At 42.0% G+C, this 15,763-nt stretch overlaps 1 protein-coding gene across 1 annotated transcript in view; it reads right to left on the bottom strand.

The window, feature by feature from the left end:
* Positions 1–2,327: 2,327 nt before the first annotated feature.
* pex5la (peroxisomal biogenesis factor 5-like a) overlaps positions 2,328–15,763 on the bottom strand; it is a gene marked incomplete at both ends in the record, with an annotated part of 73,830 nt that continues 60,394 nt past the window's right edge. The window contains 7 exons of the mRNA XM_079266990.1: positions 2,328–2,529; positions 5,056–5,213; positions 7,706–7,871; positions 10,422–10,640; positions 11,411–11,481; positions 13,605–13,748; positions 15,216–15,332. Of these exons, the coding sequence (XP_079123116.1) occupies positions 2,328–2,529; positions 5,056–5,213; positions 7,706–7,871; positions 10,422–10,640; positions 11,411–11,481; positions 13,605–13,748; positions 15,216–15,332 (1,077 nt within the window). The remainder of the gene's footprint in view (positions 2,530–5,055; positions 5,214–7,705; positions 7,872–10,421; positions 10,641–11,410; positions 11,482–13,604; positions 13,749–15,215; positions 15,333–15,763) is intronic.

Below are 15,763 nucleotides of genomic sequence, written 5' to 3'. Positions count from 1 at the left end.
ACTGTCGGCCCCCCTCCGATGCGGATTGTTAGTGGCGTGCTCATATGTGCTGTGTCTCACTGGGCCCCTCTGCCTCCTTGATCTATTAAACATCATAGTTGACCACAGAGACTTTGCCAACATTGTTTTAAGTATCTGACTGCTACTCATCTGTTTCAGCCTGAAATATCATCTTACTCGTTATGTTGAAAGTACAAGTGGATAACATACTAATGCGCCTGGTGGTGGTTTGATTGAATGGTTCTCATACTGGTCTCTGGTTTCCCCTGATAGCTCTCTTTCAAAAGCACAGAATCACCGCTTCCTTTTGGCCCACCGAGGCAGACGGGGACAAACTGAAAATTCAGAATGGCAACATAAAACATGACCTCTTGCATAGGATCTGAGAATAAAAGGCTACTTTCTACAGCACACCCAGACTGGGGACACACCTGTTAAACACCAAGGTGCTGAGCGATACAGAACAGCAGATTATCCATCATTTACTCTCCTGCACGGCCAGGAACGTGATGTTCCCCTCATAGGCTGACTTTCAAACAAGCAACGGTGATGCTAGAGAAGCCCAACAAAAAGCATGTTTGAAGGCTTTGCGTCTGTGGTGGTGCAGAGGAATTATCTGGAACTAGAAGGGCACATCGAGAGCACAGACCTCAGACAAGGACGTTTCAATAAGTGAAAAATTATGTTTGTATCTGCTCCAAAATGTATTGGCTCATCCTTGGTCCATGCTAGACCCTTCCACCATGTGTCATGAAAACCAGACCAGTAGTTTTCTCTTTTCTTTCTTCTGTAATCTTGCTGACAAACAGACAAACAAACCGGAACAAAAACATAACCCTCCCTGGTGGAGGTAATGATAACTGGCTCCATACAATCCTGTGTTTTGTGGACTCACAACAACTTAATGTTTTCATGTGATTAAAAGTTTACAGATGGTAAAACAAGTAGCTTTTCAAATATGTCCTGCCAAAGCTTACATAAATACATAAATCATGCATGATGGCTGAGGCAGACTAATTTAATTCAATGTATGAGCTTCGTTGCCTGTGGAGGCGCAGCAAGGAAACAAATGACTGCATTAAGAAATACCCCAAGCTTTCTTAGGTCTTGGCTTGAAGCTACACGTGTACTACCTGTAATGTTAGTACACTGTATTGAAATGAATACCGTCAAGAAAACGTGAGTATGATGTGCAAATCAAATGTGAGTTACTAAAGCCATCCCAGAAGACGAGAGAGACATTTTTAGACCAGTAAACACTTTTGTTTTGTTGTTGAAAGTTTCCACACCAATGAAGGATTTGCAGATGAATGTTTCCCAGCTTCTGTGTGTATTTCTCCAACTAGTCAGCATAAAGGGAACAAAGAGAAGCTAGGATCCACACCCCCCCCCCACCCCCTCCCCCGAAAAAAACAAAACAAAAAAACAACAACAAAGAAAATGGCTCAGAAAGCTTTCAAATTCAGAAGATGGCGGTTATTTAAAGAAATCAAAAACCAGTTTGAAAATGCTTAGTGTGTTCGTGTTGCCATAAAAATAGTACAAATAGAAATATCGTTGTTGGCATGCAGAGTAAGGCTTTACAACCTGGCTTGCACATTCCACTTGGATTGAGGAAGATCTGTTTGTCTGAAGTGCAAAAGAAAACTTCTAAAAATATGTAGATTTTAAACAAGAATCCATCTATGAAAATGCTTATTCATGCAGTGTCATTATTCGCCATTGCAAGAGGATGAAAACAAGCCAGGAACAGAATTTGGAGCTCCAGGTCATACAGTGCATTCTTTATCATTTGCTCACTAAATCCATCCTTCAGAGGGATGAGAGAGTCTTGAGTCTTTGAAAGTAATTGGATAACAAACCTTTTCATTTCTTTCTCAAAACCTCATATTTTCTCTGCAAACAGCATGTGAGGGTTCCTGTGTGAGATTCTCATACTGTCTGCCCGCCTGTCGGCTCTGGCTCAGCTCTGTTCCACTGGATGAGTCAGTTTTTAATTGATGTGTTCTCAAAGGCATTGCTCGTACAATCTTTGACCGTCCTTGTGCTCTTCAGGGAAATCACAAATTGCAGTGCAAATTCATCACAAAGCAGTTACTTCAAGCACTTGGAGGAACCTGTCCTCAGAATTGCTCCAAGTACGTGGGCGAAAAATATGACAACTTTGACGATTATGTAAATAATTTTGACGTGCATAAAAAAACACACTATTGTCTCTAACATCAGATCCAATCCTTCCTGATGTGTGCACTTTGGGCTTTTGGCTGTTGGGTAGAAATTGAAGGGTAAGTGAGAGGGGAGATGCTATTGTCACTACCTCCCATTCCTCAAATGTCTAGGTTGAAGGCCCGCATGAGAAGATCCAGGTCACCAATATTTGCAGCCTGGAAGAGTTCGGGCTGGTCCATCATGGATAAAGCTATCCTCAGCGCAGCCCAGATGTTTCCAGACATCACCTGGTGGGACTGCTGGCGACTCCGGCTCTTCCTCTGAAGGCTTAAGGCAGTCAGGAAGTTCCTGGCTGCCTCTCTGGGGAAGCAACAATCATAGGAATATTGGTTTAGGGTATGCTGTGTGGGTTGAGGTAATTTTGCAATGGGTGATCATGCGCAGGCCCGGCACAAGAAAAGATAAGATAATCTTTTATTAGTCCCACAAAGGGGAAATGTGAAGGATTACAGCAGCAGAGTGGATAGTGCAAACGAAGAAACAAGACACATTTGTCTTATTTGGACTGATTATTTTGTGCTGGCCTTAGAAGGAGTGGTCATTAAGGAATTAGCAAGCTAGCTAATGAACATAATAGCATACTAGTTAGCTAGCTAGCCTGTATGCCAGTTTTAATGCTACACTGGAAACAATGTTGACACTCATCCAGTGATAGTAAGTGTGTGGATAAAGCTTTAAGTTGTTAAATTTTGCTAATTTACTCTGGCTTTCGGTGCTTAATAATCTTACTTTATGGTTTTAGTTATCACTGCAAAAACTCACCACAATGAGTTGGCGATATACCATAAGTCGGTTTAGTTTATACGGATGTTAGCCCGCTACAACAGTCGCAATGGCAACAATCCTGCTACCATCCTGCTACTTTGTTTCGAATGTGAATGTCCATTATACTCTTATTCAACCTTTATGGGCATAAACTATGTGAACCTTTGCAAGCCGGCTAGCACAGAAAGCTATTGGGACTGACTTGCTCTTGCATGGTTCTTGCTGGCTAGCGTGTAGGCTTTGCAGTTCACCACTAGTCCAAGTCCCTCTGTCAACAAGCATCTAGCGCTGCATATTAGGCTACACAGGGATGTACAGATGAACTGTGCTGCACATCTGTCCTGTGGGCAGGACTATGTGGGTGTGTACGGACTGTATTCAATTGACATCTCTCTGACTCCCCTTTTCGCATCTACTTGCATGGGACAAATTCTACCTTCATTATTAGTGCTTGGAGCAGAGGTCTAATCAGCCATAGTATTGAAAACACCTGTGGGTGGCTGCAGAGCCTTTAAACGCATGCTGGTGATTTCACAGCAGGTATGCAATCTGTCCAGAATGATATACATTGTCTCTGGAAATACTTGGATTTTTTAAATAAGTTATGTATAATTTTGCAATGCTTTCAGCAGCATAAACCAAATTTGGTTCACTTTATTTTGTTGGGATGAAGATTAATAATTTAGCCAACGTTAGTTAGCTTACACGCTACACTTCACACTGTTGTTGCTCATAGATAATTTGATGAGCTAGCTAGCATTAGCAAACGCTGCTGTCATTGCTTCCATATAACTTAATTCACTAGCTGGCCCGCCTGCTAACGGTCCCGCCATGTCGCTTCAGGATAGTGTGTGAAGGAATAATCATGTCTAGCAGGTTCATAATGAGTCTGTAATGTTCTTGATTAAGGTAGCTAGCTAATTTTGAAATATGAATAGGCCTACTCATGTTTGGGTATTATGAATGCTGTGAGAAATATCACTCAAAAGGAATTGCTGTTACCGGCGACATTAAGTTTATATTTACGAGCTGCTGATCATCTTATCTGCTCATCAAAATGTATAGTAATTCAAGAGATTGCCTTAGAGCTGCAAGTTGTTAAGCAATCATTTAAATAATTAGTTTAATGTTTCAGTCATTTTTTAAGAACAAATTACAAACATTCCCTGGTTGCAGCCTCTTCAATGGGAGGATTTGATGCTGACTAATCACATTCAAGGTTTAGACCAGGGGTGTCAAACTCATTTTCACTCTGGGGCCACATCAGCATCACGGTCGCCCTCAAAGGGCCGGTTGTAAATGTAAGACGGTGTAAATGTAACTACGGTACTCCTAACATAGTTAGTTTAGTTTCCCGGGATATCTGTGACTTCCACAACACGTACTTCCAGTTGTGTGATTTCTCCTCCGCCATTGTTTCCTGTTGCTGGTGCAAAATGCATTCTGGGATATTTGGCTGTCCCAAGTACAGACAAGTCACCTCCGATGCATCCCGGGTAAAATGGGCAGAGCGAGCCACATCCGGGCATTAGGGCCGTGCTTGGCTCGATGTGAACTTTGAATTGGAACAGTACTTTGGCTGAGACTGATGACGTTTCAGTACAGAGAAGTACGCATGTTGAGAAACTTGTTGGAAATCCTCTTTATGGGCTGTTGCATCTCCTGTCCACCTGTTGTGATAGTTTTAATGTCGGCACACAGACAACATGCCATCTCATCACTTCGACTTTCTATCTCATAATTTCGACCATGGGGATATTTTTATTTTCACATCTAACTTTAAATTTTTGTAAAAAAAAAAAAAAAAAATATTATTATTATTTTTTTTTTGCTGGCGGATTCGTGGGCCACATAAAATGACGTGGTGGGCCGGGTCCGGCCCGCGGGCCGTATGTTTGACACCCCTGGTTTAGACCATTGGTGGAATAACACAAGAAATCTGAATACTGACTGGGCTGTGGAATTGTTACTATTTTCGTAAAGATGAATCACTAATTAACTCTACTCCACTTCTTTAAACAAGTGTAACAGCTAACTCTCTTATAGTCCCAGGTCACTCACCTGTGTGCCCCCAGGTTAATACAGCTGATGCCCAAGTTGTAGCGGGACCTAATGAACCCCGGTTGCAGCTTTAGGGCTCGCGTGTAAGCCTCCACCGCTTCTTCACTCCGGTCCCCGTTCGCCAGTGTGGCCCCCAGGCGGTTCCACAACAAGTAGTCCTGGATGGAGGGCGAGTGGTGGTGTTGGTTGAGTGATAAGTGATAATGTCAAATGGTGAAGATGAAAAGTTTGTTTTTAGTAAAGTTCACTGTGACATGTGTTATTAGACGCTGTCAGGGTTGATAATGTTGTACGCACGTACATATTCCTACATTTTTTAATTAGTAAACACACTGGCGAATTCCTTTCTGCCTGCATTAAAAACTAATCGGCAACATCTCTTTAGTTATCTTTAAGTCTTAAATGCTTTCCCATCTCTGAAAGAGCCTGATGAAGCAGCTGACAGTGTATCTAACAGGAAAGTTAGCGAGTGAGCTGGAGCTGAATAATCTAAGATACTGCTACACAACATTCAGCCTTGCAAACACAGCAGTGTGCAAGTGAGACGTACATTTTTTTTTATGCACAAATAACAAGGAAGTGAGTGCGAGTGTTTGGAGCATTATGCAGCTCCCTGCTAAGAAGAAACAACAAGGGTATTTTAAGGAGAGCTGAGTTACACCACACTGTGTCCTTGCTGTTGTTTCCCACCTGCAGGTAGACGGTCACATATAGAGGTCATGGTCTGCTACAGTATAGGGGTCCTTCATCTATGGCTAAGCCTAGCAGTGGGATATAATTATCTCCCTTTGTGTTCAGAGCTTTTTTTTTTCCAGCAGGGGAGACGATATTACCAAGTCGAATGTGGGAGGTTGGATTTAACAGTGAGTAATATTCGTGCCGGCCTGGGACAGTGCTGGGAGGACAGAGACTGATTTGCATGAAGGAGATGCAGAGATTGGGGGAAAGGTTTGTGGTCGTAATTATGTGTTCGTTTTCTTTGTTGTGTATGAAATATGCCCCAAAGTCTGGTTTTCTGTGTAAATATGTGTGTGTGAACTAGATCCTGCTCTACTTAGAGCAAATGTGTGCCAGTCCAGAGTTCATGAGGTCAAATTTGGCAGCTCCTTGCTTCACATATTGCTGTGACAGTTTGATGTGCTTCATTGCATCTGTTTACATGAGCTCTCCCTTGATATTTGTAGCTCTCTGAGGATGTGTACAAGCTTGAGGGCTTCATGCTGTACGTGTTTGCATGGGAACATGTGGTGTGTGACAGATCATGGTTTCAAGTGTGCGATTTAGTGTCATGTGTATGTGTGTGTGTGTGTGTGTGGTGTGTGTGTGTGTGTGTGTGTGTGGGGGGGGGGGGTTAGCAGATCTTTGGAACTGATTGTATTTCTCGGAGTCAGTTTAATGACTTTAGTGTCTCACAGACCAACCATAAAAGGTTGGTAAAAAAATTCCCATGTACTGTATGTTGTTATTGCAATTATAATTAATATTGCACATATCATCTGCTCTTACGACAAAGTAAAACAAAATGCAACCGCCATAATATCTCAGTGAAATAATTTGAGCTTGCATGCCGACCCGCCAAGATTATAAATGCAACTGATTGTCTCAAATCCTGTATTGAATGGAAATAAATACAATATATTTGATATATGGAGGTCTAATATATTCACAATGTACCATGGAAATAAAAATAAATATTTTGTGCAACAACTTAAAATAGCTCGAACAGTATTATGGTTAGTTTCAACAGTGAATTGTGATTTGGAATGATAAATGCCACAATATCACAATATTGTACGGCACTCCTTCCAAACCTCTGTGAGAAAGGTACTGTTGCAGAACAGTAGTCGTGGTTTCTGTCTTTATTACCATCATTATTGCAATGATATAAAATGAAATCTTATTTCTGTAATAACAGAAACTATATCATGTACAGGAAACATTTTGGCAAAGATCACAAGTGTGTGTGTGTGTGTGTGTGTTTTTATAAATATATAATTTTATAAAATGTATCTGTTGTGAATATTTGACTGAGCCTCTGATCATCCATAAATAGTGTTTCATGAAAGGCGCAGAGTTTACATCATAGGCACAACTGAGTGCCAGCTGGAGTCAACCAGCTGGCGGACATGTTGTCTCTGCAAGGAGACCAGTGCATCCATGTGTTCACCAACCACAGCTTACAGTGATCGCTGCCAGTGAGACCCCAGTACGTACTGAATAGCAGTAAACATTTCAAAATCTCAGAAAGTAAATTTAAATAATTGCATGGCATGCTTTGAGGTGAACTGACCCTTTAAGAATATGTTGATCTACATTTAACATCAGTGCCAATATCATACTGTATGGCACTCTCTCTTTTGTGTTAAAAAATATTCTGAATGAAAACAATATATCCTCATGTATTTCACAGTACCCAGTATACATGAATCTCACCGTATATTTAGATTTTTGTTGTATTACGACATACTGTATTTCTAAATATGTCGGTACACTTAATGCTTGTTTCATAAGTGATGGCAAAAAACGGAACACATTTTACATCTCTGCCTCTGACAAGTGTTTGTGCAACTTCAGCTTCATTCTTTCTAATCTGCACGTTTCCGCATTTGTGTGTCTGAGTTTGGTGTGTGTGTGTGTGTGTGTGTCCTACCTCGGGCCGCACTGACAGGGCCGTATTGAAGGCCTCTACAGCTTTGTTAAACTCTCCGCTGAGGTTGTAGAGCACTCCGAGGCCTGTCTGTAAATCCGGGTTGATGCTGTCAGAGTTGTGCTGAACTGCTTCCAGGAAGAGCTCCTTGACCTCGGGTAGCAGGGAGCTGTGGACACACACACACACACACACATACACACACACACACACGCAGCTAAGGATTAATGTGATTTAAGGCAGCTGAGTGAGCGCTCTTAAGATCTCAGAGCTATGATGTGCACTGTACTGCTGCATGTCAACTTATATACAAAGTGTAAGAAAACGAGACAGAGAGGGAGATTAACAGGAGGCTAAATGAGAGAAAGTGAGGGAAGAAAAGAGAAATAAGAGGAAGGAAAAATGCTAAAATGGTTGAGTAAAAGAAGGACCAATAGTTTTCAGTTATTTTTTTGTTCATTGGTTCAGATTATGTAAATCATGTCCTCAGTGTTGGCTAGAGATGTCACATGATCAGAAATATAGTAGTTGATACCAATACCAGTGATCCATGATTCTTGACACCCAATTCGATGCCACTGTAAATAAGTTCACCCGTTCTAAAGTGTAAAAAGTCAAAAATGTTATTCTTTTACATTGTTATTGTCATCTATAGTGTGTATTTGCAAAAAACACACAATGCAAATGATTAGGGAATAAACGATTGTATTTTTATGTAAATATTTGCTTTTATATTGCTTTGACAACATCTCCCCCAAACAACTGTATTTATTCGAGTTTCTCGTCAAAAACTCAATATTTCAAATTATATTTGAACACATCATAATGTCATGATTTACATACGTCGAACACTATTTTTTCCTGAGTAGAGCTTGAACACATCATGATGTAACTCAATGGAACCTCCGTTAACATTAGCTCTTAGCTCCATTAGGGGGCCAAAAATCCATTGTTGTCAATGTAGACGCGCAGAAGGCGCTCAAAAGTGAGACTGACACCGTCACGGTGCACAAGCGTTCCCAAGCGGCCATTTTTTTTCCGGGGCAAGACGGCTAAAAATAGTGCAACTTTTGGAATGCTGCAGCGTGGACTGCATCTCATGTAACAAGGAACAACCAATCACAGCTGGCAGATATATTTTGTACTCCGAGCTTTATGCTCTGTCCCACTGACTATTTGACTTCAGACAAATTGACAGACAAGTCGAGCAGTAAAGCCACCGTGACAGATTTACGGTGCTAGAAATCCATTTATCGTTGTTTTGACTTGCCTTTTTGAGTCAGTAAGTGTTACTGCTAAAGTACCACAACTTCATTGTCATTGCAGCGTGCAGGTTTTGGACTCAACCCCTGAAGCACCTTCGATAGAAAATGAAAGCGGCACGGCCGGTGTTTTCCACCCGTTTTTAGACGCACCATGTGAACGGCCCCTTATTAAGCCAAGCAGGACGGGTTAACGGGACGGGTCAGTCTGTATCGGTGCTTCATCCTGGCCTCTGTCCTCCCTCTGCTGATGGGATTCATGCCTGCAGGTACTCTGCTAGAAAGTGGAAGGGCTGCTTTTGCCAAATTAAAGATAAATGGCACACTAAGCTAAACAACTGTTGCTTCAGCTTGTGTAGCCGAGGGGTTACGTTGCGGCTATACTTTATGAAGGCAATTAACTAATAACATGGCGGCTCTGTGGTCTACACTAAGGTGGCAACATTTTTATTACTCTTTGTCAGCAACAGCGCATCATCACTTTACTCCTTCTGTTATTCCCTTCGCAATAAAAACCCAGAACAAATACACTGGAACACACGTCAGAAACTCTGGTTTTGAAGTGCACCTATTGTTCAAATGGCTGAATACTCACCAAAAGCTGGCTGGTGTTAAACTGCTTAGACGCTCCTGCTCCGACCTGGTTTCGATTTTTGGAGCGTCAAATGACCACACCGGTTTGTGTGCTCTCTGCAGAACAGTGTCTCTCCTCAGCCAAAGACTGATGTAAGATAAGCTTCCTTCTGTTAACACCATTGTACAACTGCGAGTAGACGGAGTGTTTTTGTAGTCCCAAGGTCTCCAACAGAGGAATATGTCTTCCAACTGGTGGATTTCATATTATCATTCATAACGTATCAATAATATAAAAAAAATGTATGTGTTTTGTAGGTATCTGTAACCTAAATAGTGACATTTTCCTGGTCCATATTGCTGGTTCTGTGGTGTTGGCATTTCAAATCTGATGTCTGAAAGGCGCCATCGGAGCATCAAATGAGGCCCTGTCAATCATTGTTTGGGCTTTGAAGTAATTCAGAGCTTCCACAAAGAGGCAACTCCACAAAATATCTTGTTCGTAACATTTCACAATTACCAAGCCAGCGCACTGCACTAAACATGGCGGCGGAGAGAGCAGATTAACATGTGACCTTTCTCCATGTTTACATGTTATTTGAAGAGTTGTTTTAATAAATCATTGGCTTTATTGCACAGATACGAGAGTAGCCGTTAACTCGAGAAGTCTTCACTTCACCTGATTTCCTTCACTGTCTCCACTGTGACCGCTCTGATCTGCTGCTTGCTGACTTCTGTGCATGTGTGTGTGTGTGTGTGTGTACCTATGTGTAGAGCTCCTCCACAGAGGCTGATATGTATTATAAGACCTATAAATACAGCTCAATACTCTATTCTGAAGTATTGTTGTTGCAGTCTACGCCTATGCAGTCTTAATACTCCACCTTTCGTATCTGCCCACGTTGGGAGCCGTAGACATCCTGCGTTGGGAGTTTGGGGATCCCATCAGGTGGGTCTTGCCCTTCAGCAGGTGCTTGTACTTTGGATTGTGTCGCAGCCAGCGGAGCAGGGCCTCGCAGGCGTCATTTCGCATACCAGTGTTGGTCAGGCTCACTGCCAGAGCCATGAGGGCTGGGAGGTTGTTTGGGTTGAGTTCCAAACACCTGGATGGAGACAGGACCCCGGCATGGGCGAGAAGAGATGGTGTAAGTTGTGCACTTCAAAGGAAAATCTAGAGTTGATTAATTGGGACAGGCCAAAGCAAGGGAACATCAGGCGGGGGCTAATGATTTCTGGATGGATGAGCTGTACTCTGCCCTCAGCAGCAGGGTGAGATGATTTGCATTAGGTTTGCATTTCGTAAAAAGAAATGCTCTCGTGATTGTACCAGAGCGAGAGATGTGCGTTTGTCGCGGGTGCTTAAGTTATATCACCGGTTATATAATTCGGACGACTGCCACTCAGATCTACGCTTGGTTTTGTAATTGAAATGGGGAGAAGAAGCAGCACTATGTTGGAGGAGCAACTTGGATGAGTTTAAAAACTGGAGGACAGGCCAAAAGAAGATTTAGCTTTCATCAACATGATTTTCAAGACAGATTTGCGACAGCAGACGCAACAACTTCCTGAAAACCCTCAGTGTAGCCAGTGTAGCAACAACAGGAGTAATGCCAGTTCAACATCTAATCTCACTTCGTACCCAAACAGTCCCCTCACAGATGGAGCTGTTACATAATAAACAAACTACAAGAAGTAAAATGGTGATGCCATTCTTCCTCGGGACAATAAATATGACATCCGAGTTTTAAGTTCTCTCGCTCCCAAAACATTCATTGAAACCTCTTCGGCAAATTTCATACGAAGAGCAATAACAGCTGACAGTCTATCCATTTTAATTTCTAAATGGGAATTTGTTGCAGTTGTTTGTCCTTACCTCTGGAGGGACACGATCGCTGCCTGCTCGTTCTCATTTTCCGCCTGCGTTGTCCCCAACACTTGCCAAGCCTGCGGGGAAACAAAATACAGGTAACAGTAAACAGCAGGTTGGAAACCTGGACTCCATAGCCGGTATTCTCTAGGGGGATGAAACGGTTACAGGAGCTCAGCATCGTCTGTCACGCGCAGTGAGTGAGATCCAGCACGGAGCGAAGGATGCCAGAGGAACTGCAGAGCATTTCAACATTCAGAACTCCATCGAATGGAAAACTTTCATGAGGTCAAACAAGGGAGCATGCAATTATGATTAAAGGTTGTGTGCGTTAAAAAAAAGTGTTTATAAGCTTTGAGGGTTTTAGATACTCTCAGATATTAAACCAGCCGAGCAATAGAAAGCCACGTATTATTCAACGAGGCGATCAGAGATGACTTGCTGACATGCTGCTCTATCTCTTTAGAAAAGAAAGTGATAATTTAGGCGAGGACTCCTCATTTGTTCAAAGTTGAACGATTAGTCGTTCAACAGAAAAGTCCTCAGTTACTGTTGTGATGATGGATTTATCATTAACAACATGTGGGTTTTGGACTGTTGGTTGGACAAAACAACACATAAATAAACTTCAAATCACACTTTCCCAGCCCAAAGTGACGACTTCAGACTTCTTGCTGTGTTCTACCAACAGTGCAAAACCCAAATATTCAACAGAGATGTTCCAATACCATTTTCTCCTTCCTGATACAAATTCAGATACCAGTGTGTTAAAAACAACCACTATCCCAGAAGTCAGTGTAAAAAACAATGTTTAGACTGATACAACAATAATCCCTCTCTTTATCTTTATTTGAGCTTCAGAGCGTAACCGCCGTGCAACAATCTCGCTCGCTTGTTGAGATGGAGAGGAGGGGCACATTTTAAATGCTGTGTTTACAAACTGCTGCGACAATGTGACCTTTTGAAGAGCTCATAATAATTATATTGCTGTGAAAACATCTCCTGAAAACAAGTGTATTTATTCAAGTTTCTCGCCAAAAACACAAGATAACAAGATAACAGATTATCATAAAGCTATGATTCATAAATGTGCTGATAAATCGTATGATAACGTCATATTGAATCGTGGGCATTTTAGGCTGTATCGGAGTCATTTCCGAAACTGGTATCGACAACGGTAACACATTTCTTTACGATTATATAAAAAAAGAGAGAAGCAGCAAATCCTCACACTGGAGAAACTAAAACAAGCAAATGTTTTGGCATTTTTGCTTGAAATATAACTTAAAATAGTTGCTAGATGAATCAACTGGCCTTTGGTGGTTGAGTTTTTGCTCAGTACATGTTGAATGTGACCGTGTGAGAGGCTCTGTGGTTGATCTTTGTGCCAGTGTTGGTCCTCCGCAGGGACACGCAAATAGAAAGTACCTTTGATCAGCACAAGAGGGCACACAATGATGTAACCAACCCTTAAATCCAAAATGTAAGATGAGGAGACTGCCCCTCTGTTTGTGCCTGTAAGGGCACTCTTAATAACCTGTTCTAAGGCTAATCTTTGTAGGTGCATTTTTTGTTCCACTCAAAATGACGGTCAAAATCTTTTGTTTCTGAATGATTCAGAGGTCTTCACAGTGGGGGCAATAAGCCACTAAGCGCCCGAGGTGGAATATTGGAATCGTATTAGTTCCATACACCGTGGGATAATCCTCTCCCCGGAATAACTGGCACATTTCTATATTCCAGGGGATTCCGTAAGTACTTTGTATGAAGGCTTTGCTCTTTCAGCCTGCAAAGAGGTCACTTCTTTAGAAACGGGGAGAATACAAAAAGGAGACAAACCTGCAGATTGAGCCGTTATTCAGCTCAATGGGCAAATGGAAATTCTCATCAAGAGTACGAACAATGTGAATATTTTTGCGACAGTGCACAACTCTTTTAACAAAGAGGAAACAAAATCCTTTGCCCTCTACAGGCGATCAGTGTCTAGCCTGTGGGTGCTGCCTACTACATGCTTCATACAGCCTGTGTGGTCAATAAGGAGTTGTTCCTCTCTAGATTCTCTCGGCAGGACTACAGTTTTATTGACCATCTGTGCTGTGAATTCACCTCCATCCCCCCCAGCTGTGAATATGAATGTATCCACAGATAACATGCCTGTAAATAAGGACAAATAATGTGTGTGTGTGCAGAATGAATTCACCTCTGAATCCTGAGGGTCCTGCAGGACAGCTCCTTCCAGCAAAAGCACAGCGTTTTGCAAGTCTCCCTCTCGTGACTTCTTTTGTCCCTCTTCAAATGCGTTAGGCAAGTCTTTATAAGGATTATCTGTGTGGAAGTAGTAGCCCTGTCAGCAATAAAAAATAGGGACAGTGGTAATGTCAGTTTCTCTCTCTTCCATATTCAAATGCAAACCAGGGCAACCAGGGTGTCCTGTGCAGTTGTATATTGAAGCAAAGCTGCAGCAGCAGGAATTGATCTTTTATCTGCCTCACATCAGGCAGATGCCTCACATCTGCCTCACATCCCCGGGATTTGTCTGTTCTCTTTAAATGTTACACTTTGCATTTTCACACTTTGATTACCCCGGTGCGTTGTTGGCCGCTTCTGAGCGTGATGACTCTTAAAGTGGCTTTTTCTTTACTTTTTTTCTGCACTGGGATCAATCAGAAAGCACAGAGGTCTGATCTCGTATGATTTCATGATACAAGAAGGTCAGCTGTACTGCTCAGCCATAAGCTCTGTTCTCTGAGACCCACAAACATTACTTTATATCATATGTGGTGATGCTATAGGATAGAATATAAGCTGTATTATGCCATATAATATTCCTACTCCAAAATATTCTGTGTATTAATCTGGGGATGAAATAGTACTTGAATCGAACCATTCAATCCAATCTTAATTTGTTAAAGTAATGTTAAGGACTTGAATTTGCTGGTAAACTTAAAAACAAGGCAGCTCTGCACATTTTTGGCTTTTTTTTAAGGTTTCAATTCCTGTGAAAAGAGACATTTCCACACCCAACAGCAGTGTTTAAAGGCATAGTTTGACATTTTGGGAGTCTCTTTTCTTGTTTTGCAGAGAGTTGGGTGAGAGGATCGATAACACTGTCGTCTCCTCTCATTTCATGCATTGAGTATGAAGTTAAGGCGATTATCATGTTAGCTTAGCAACTGCTAACGTTAAATGCCATTTTATTTGCCAATCTCTACTATCAAAATCACCTACCAGTACCACTAAAGACAGACATTTGATCTCATTTGTTTAATCCATACATGTAAATAGATGTGTTGACCTTCTGGGGTCTCGGCTGGTTGCCTGTCGATTGCCTTGTTTAAACAAACAAGATAGAATGTGTTCATTTGTGCGCTTCAGCAGTGTGCAGAGACAGCTTACTGTCGTTATGCTAAGCTAGATCAATCACTTCCTGGTTCGAGCTCAGTGATACAGACGTAGATGATATTCATCTTATCATCCAACTCTCTGCAAGAAAGGGAATACGTGAATTTCCCTAAATGTTGAACTATTCCTTTCAATTTTGGGTGGAAAGGCAAATCAGGGTAATTGTGTTGCTCTCTCCTTTGATGTCCCACTTTGGGAGTTATGCATGATTTAGGTGTATTTTCTACACAAAGTGTGTTTCTAAAGTACAGTAAACATACTTTATTACTTTTTTCCAAGTGCTGGGTAACTCATTTTACAGTTACGCTCAAGACATTGTTGGCTCAGAGAGCCAGAGGCTGCCAGCACTGTACATCTCAACATCAGTGACATCAGGACACAGTTCTGCACACGCTGTAATGATAGTGACCTTCTCATGTGGAGACACAGAGGAGGGAATCTGTGCCTGCTCGTTTTCAGTCAGCCAGTTCCTCCGAGCGAGCTCTTCCCACTCCGCCTGCATCTTATCCCAGAATTCGGTGTCTGACTACAGCCATCGTAGAGAGAGAGAGGGGGGGGGGGGCACAGTGGGAGGAAGCCGGATGGATAGATGAGGGAGGGGGAGAGGGAGGGAGAGGAGAAAAGGAGGGAATGAGTGATTAGTGCACAGTAGAATAACAGCTTCTGTAATTACTGTCGGAAATGTCACGTCTGTCCGGCTCACTAGCTGCCACATATGCACCTCCACCCGTGATGACTCATCACATTTCCATGTCGAGTCGGAGCTATTCGCACTTACAAACAAATGTCCGGCCCCACCACAGAAAATCAATACACAAGATTTGAACCAGTAATTATTTAAAAAAATACAAATGAACATTTACATAATAAACTGACACCAGAACAATCAACAGCTGTCATCACAGTAAAGCTGTTTGGATGATGAGTTTGCCTTATTTCATAACTTAAGAACAGTGA

Source organism: Melanostigma gelatinosum, assembly GCF_949748355.1.
Source record: "Melanostigma gelatinosum genome assembly, chromosome: 4".
Lineage (NCBI taxonomy): Eukaryota > Metazoa > Chordata > Actinopteri > Perciformes > Zoarcidae > Melanostigma > Melanostigma gelatinosum.
Note: the sequence above shows the minus strand (reverse complement) of the source record. Positions and strands in the feature narration are given on the sequence as shown.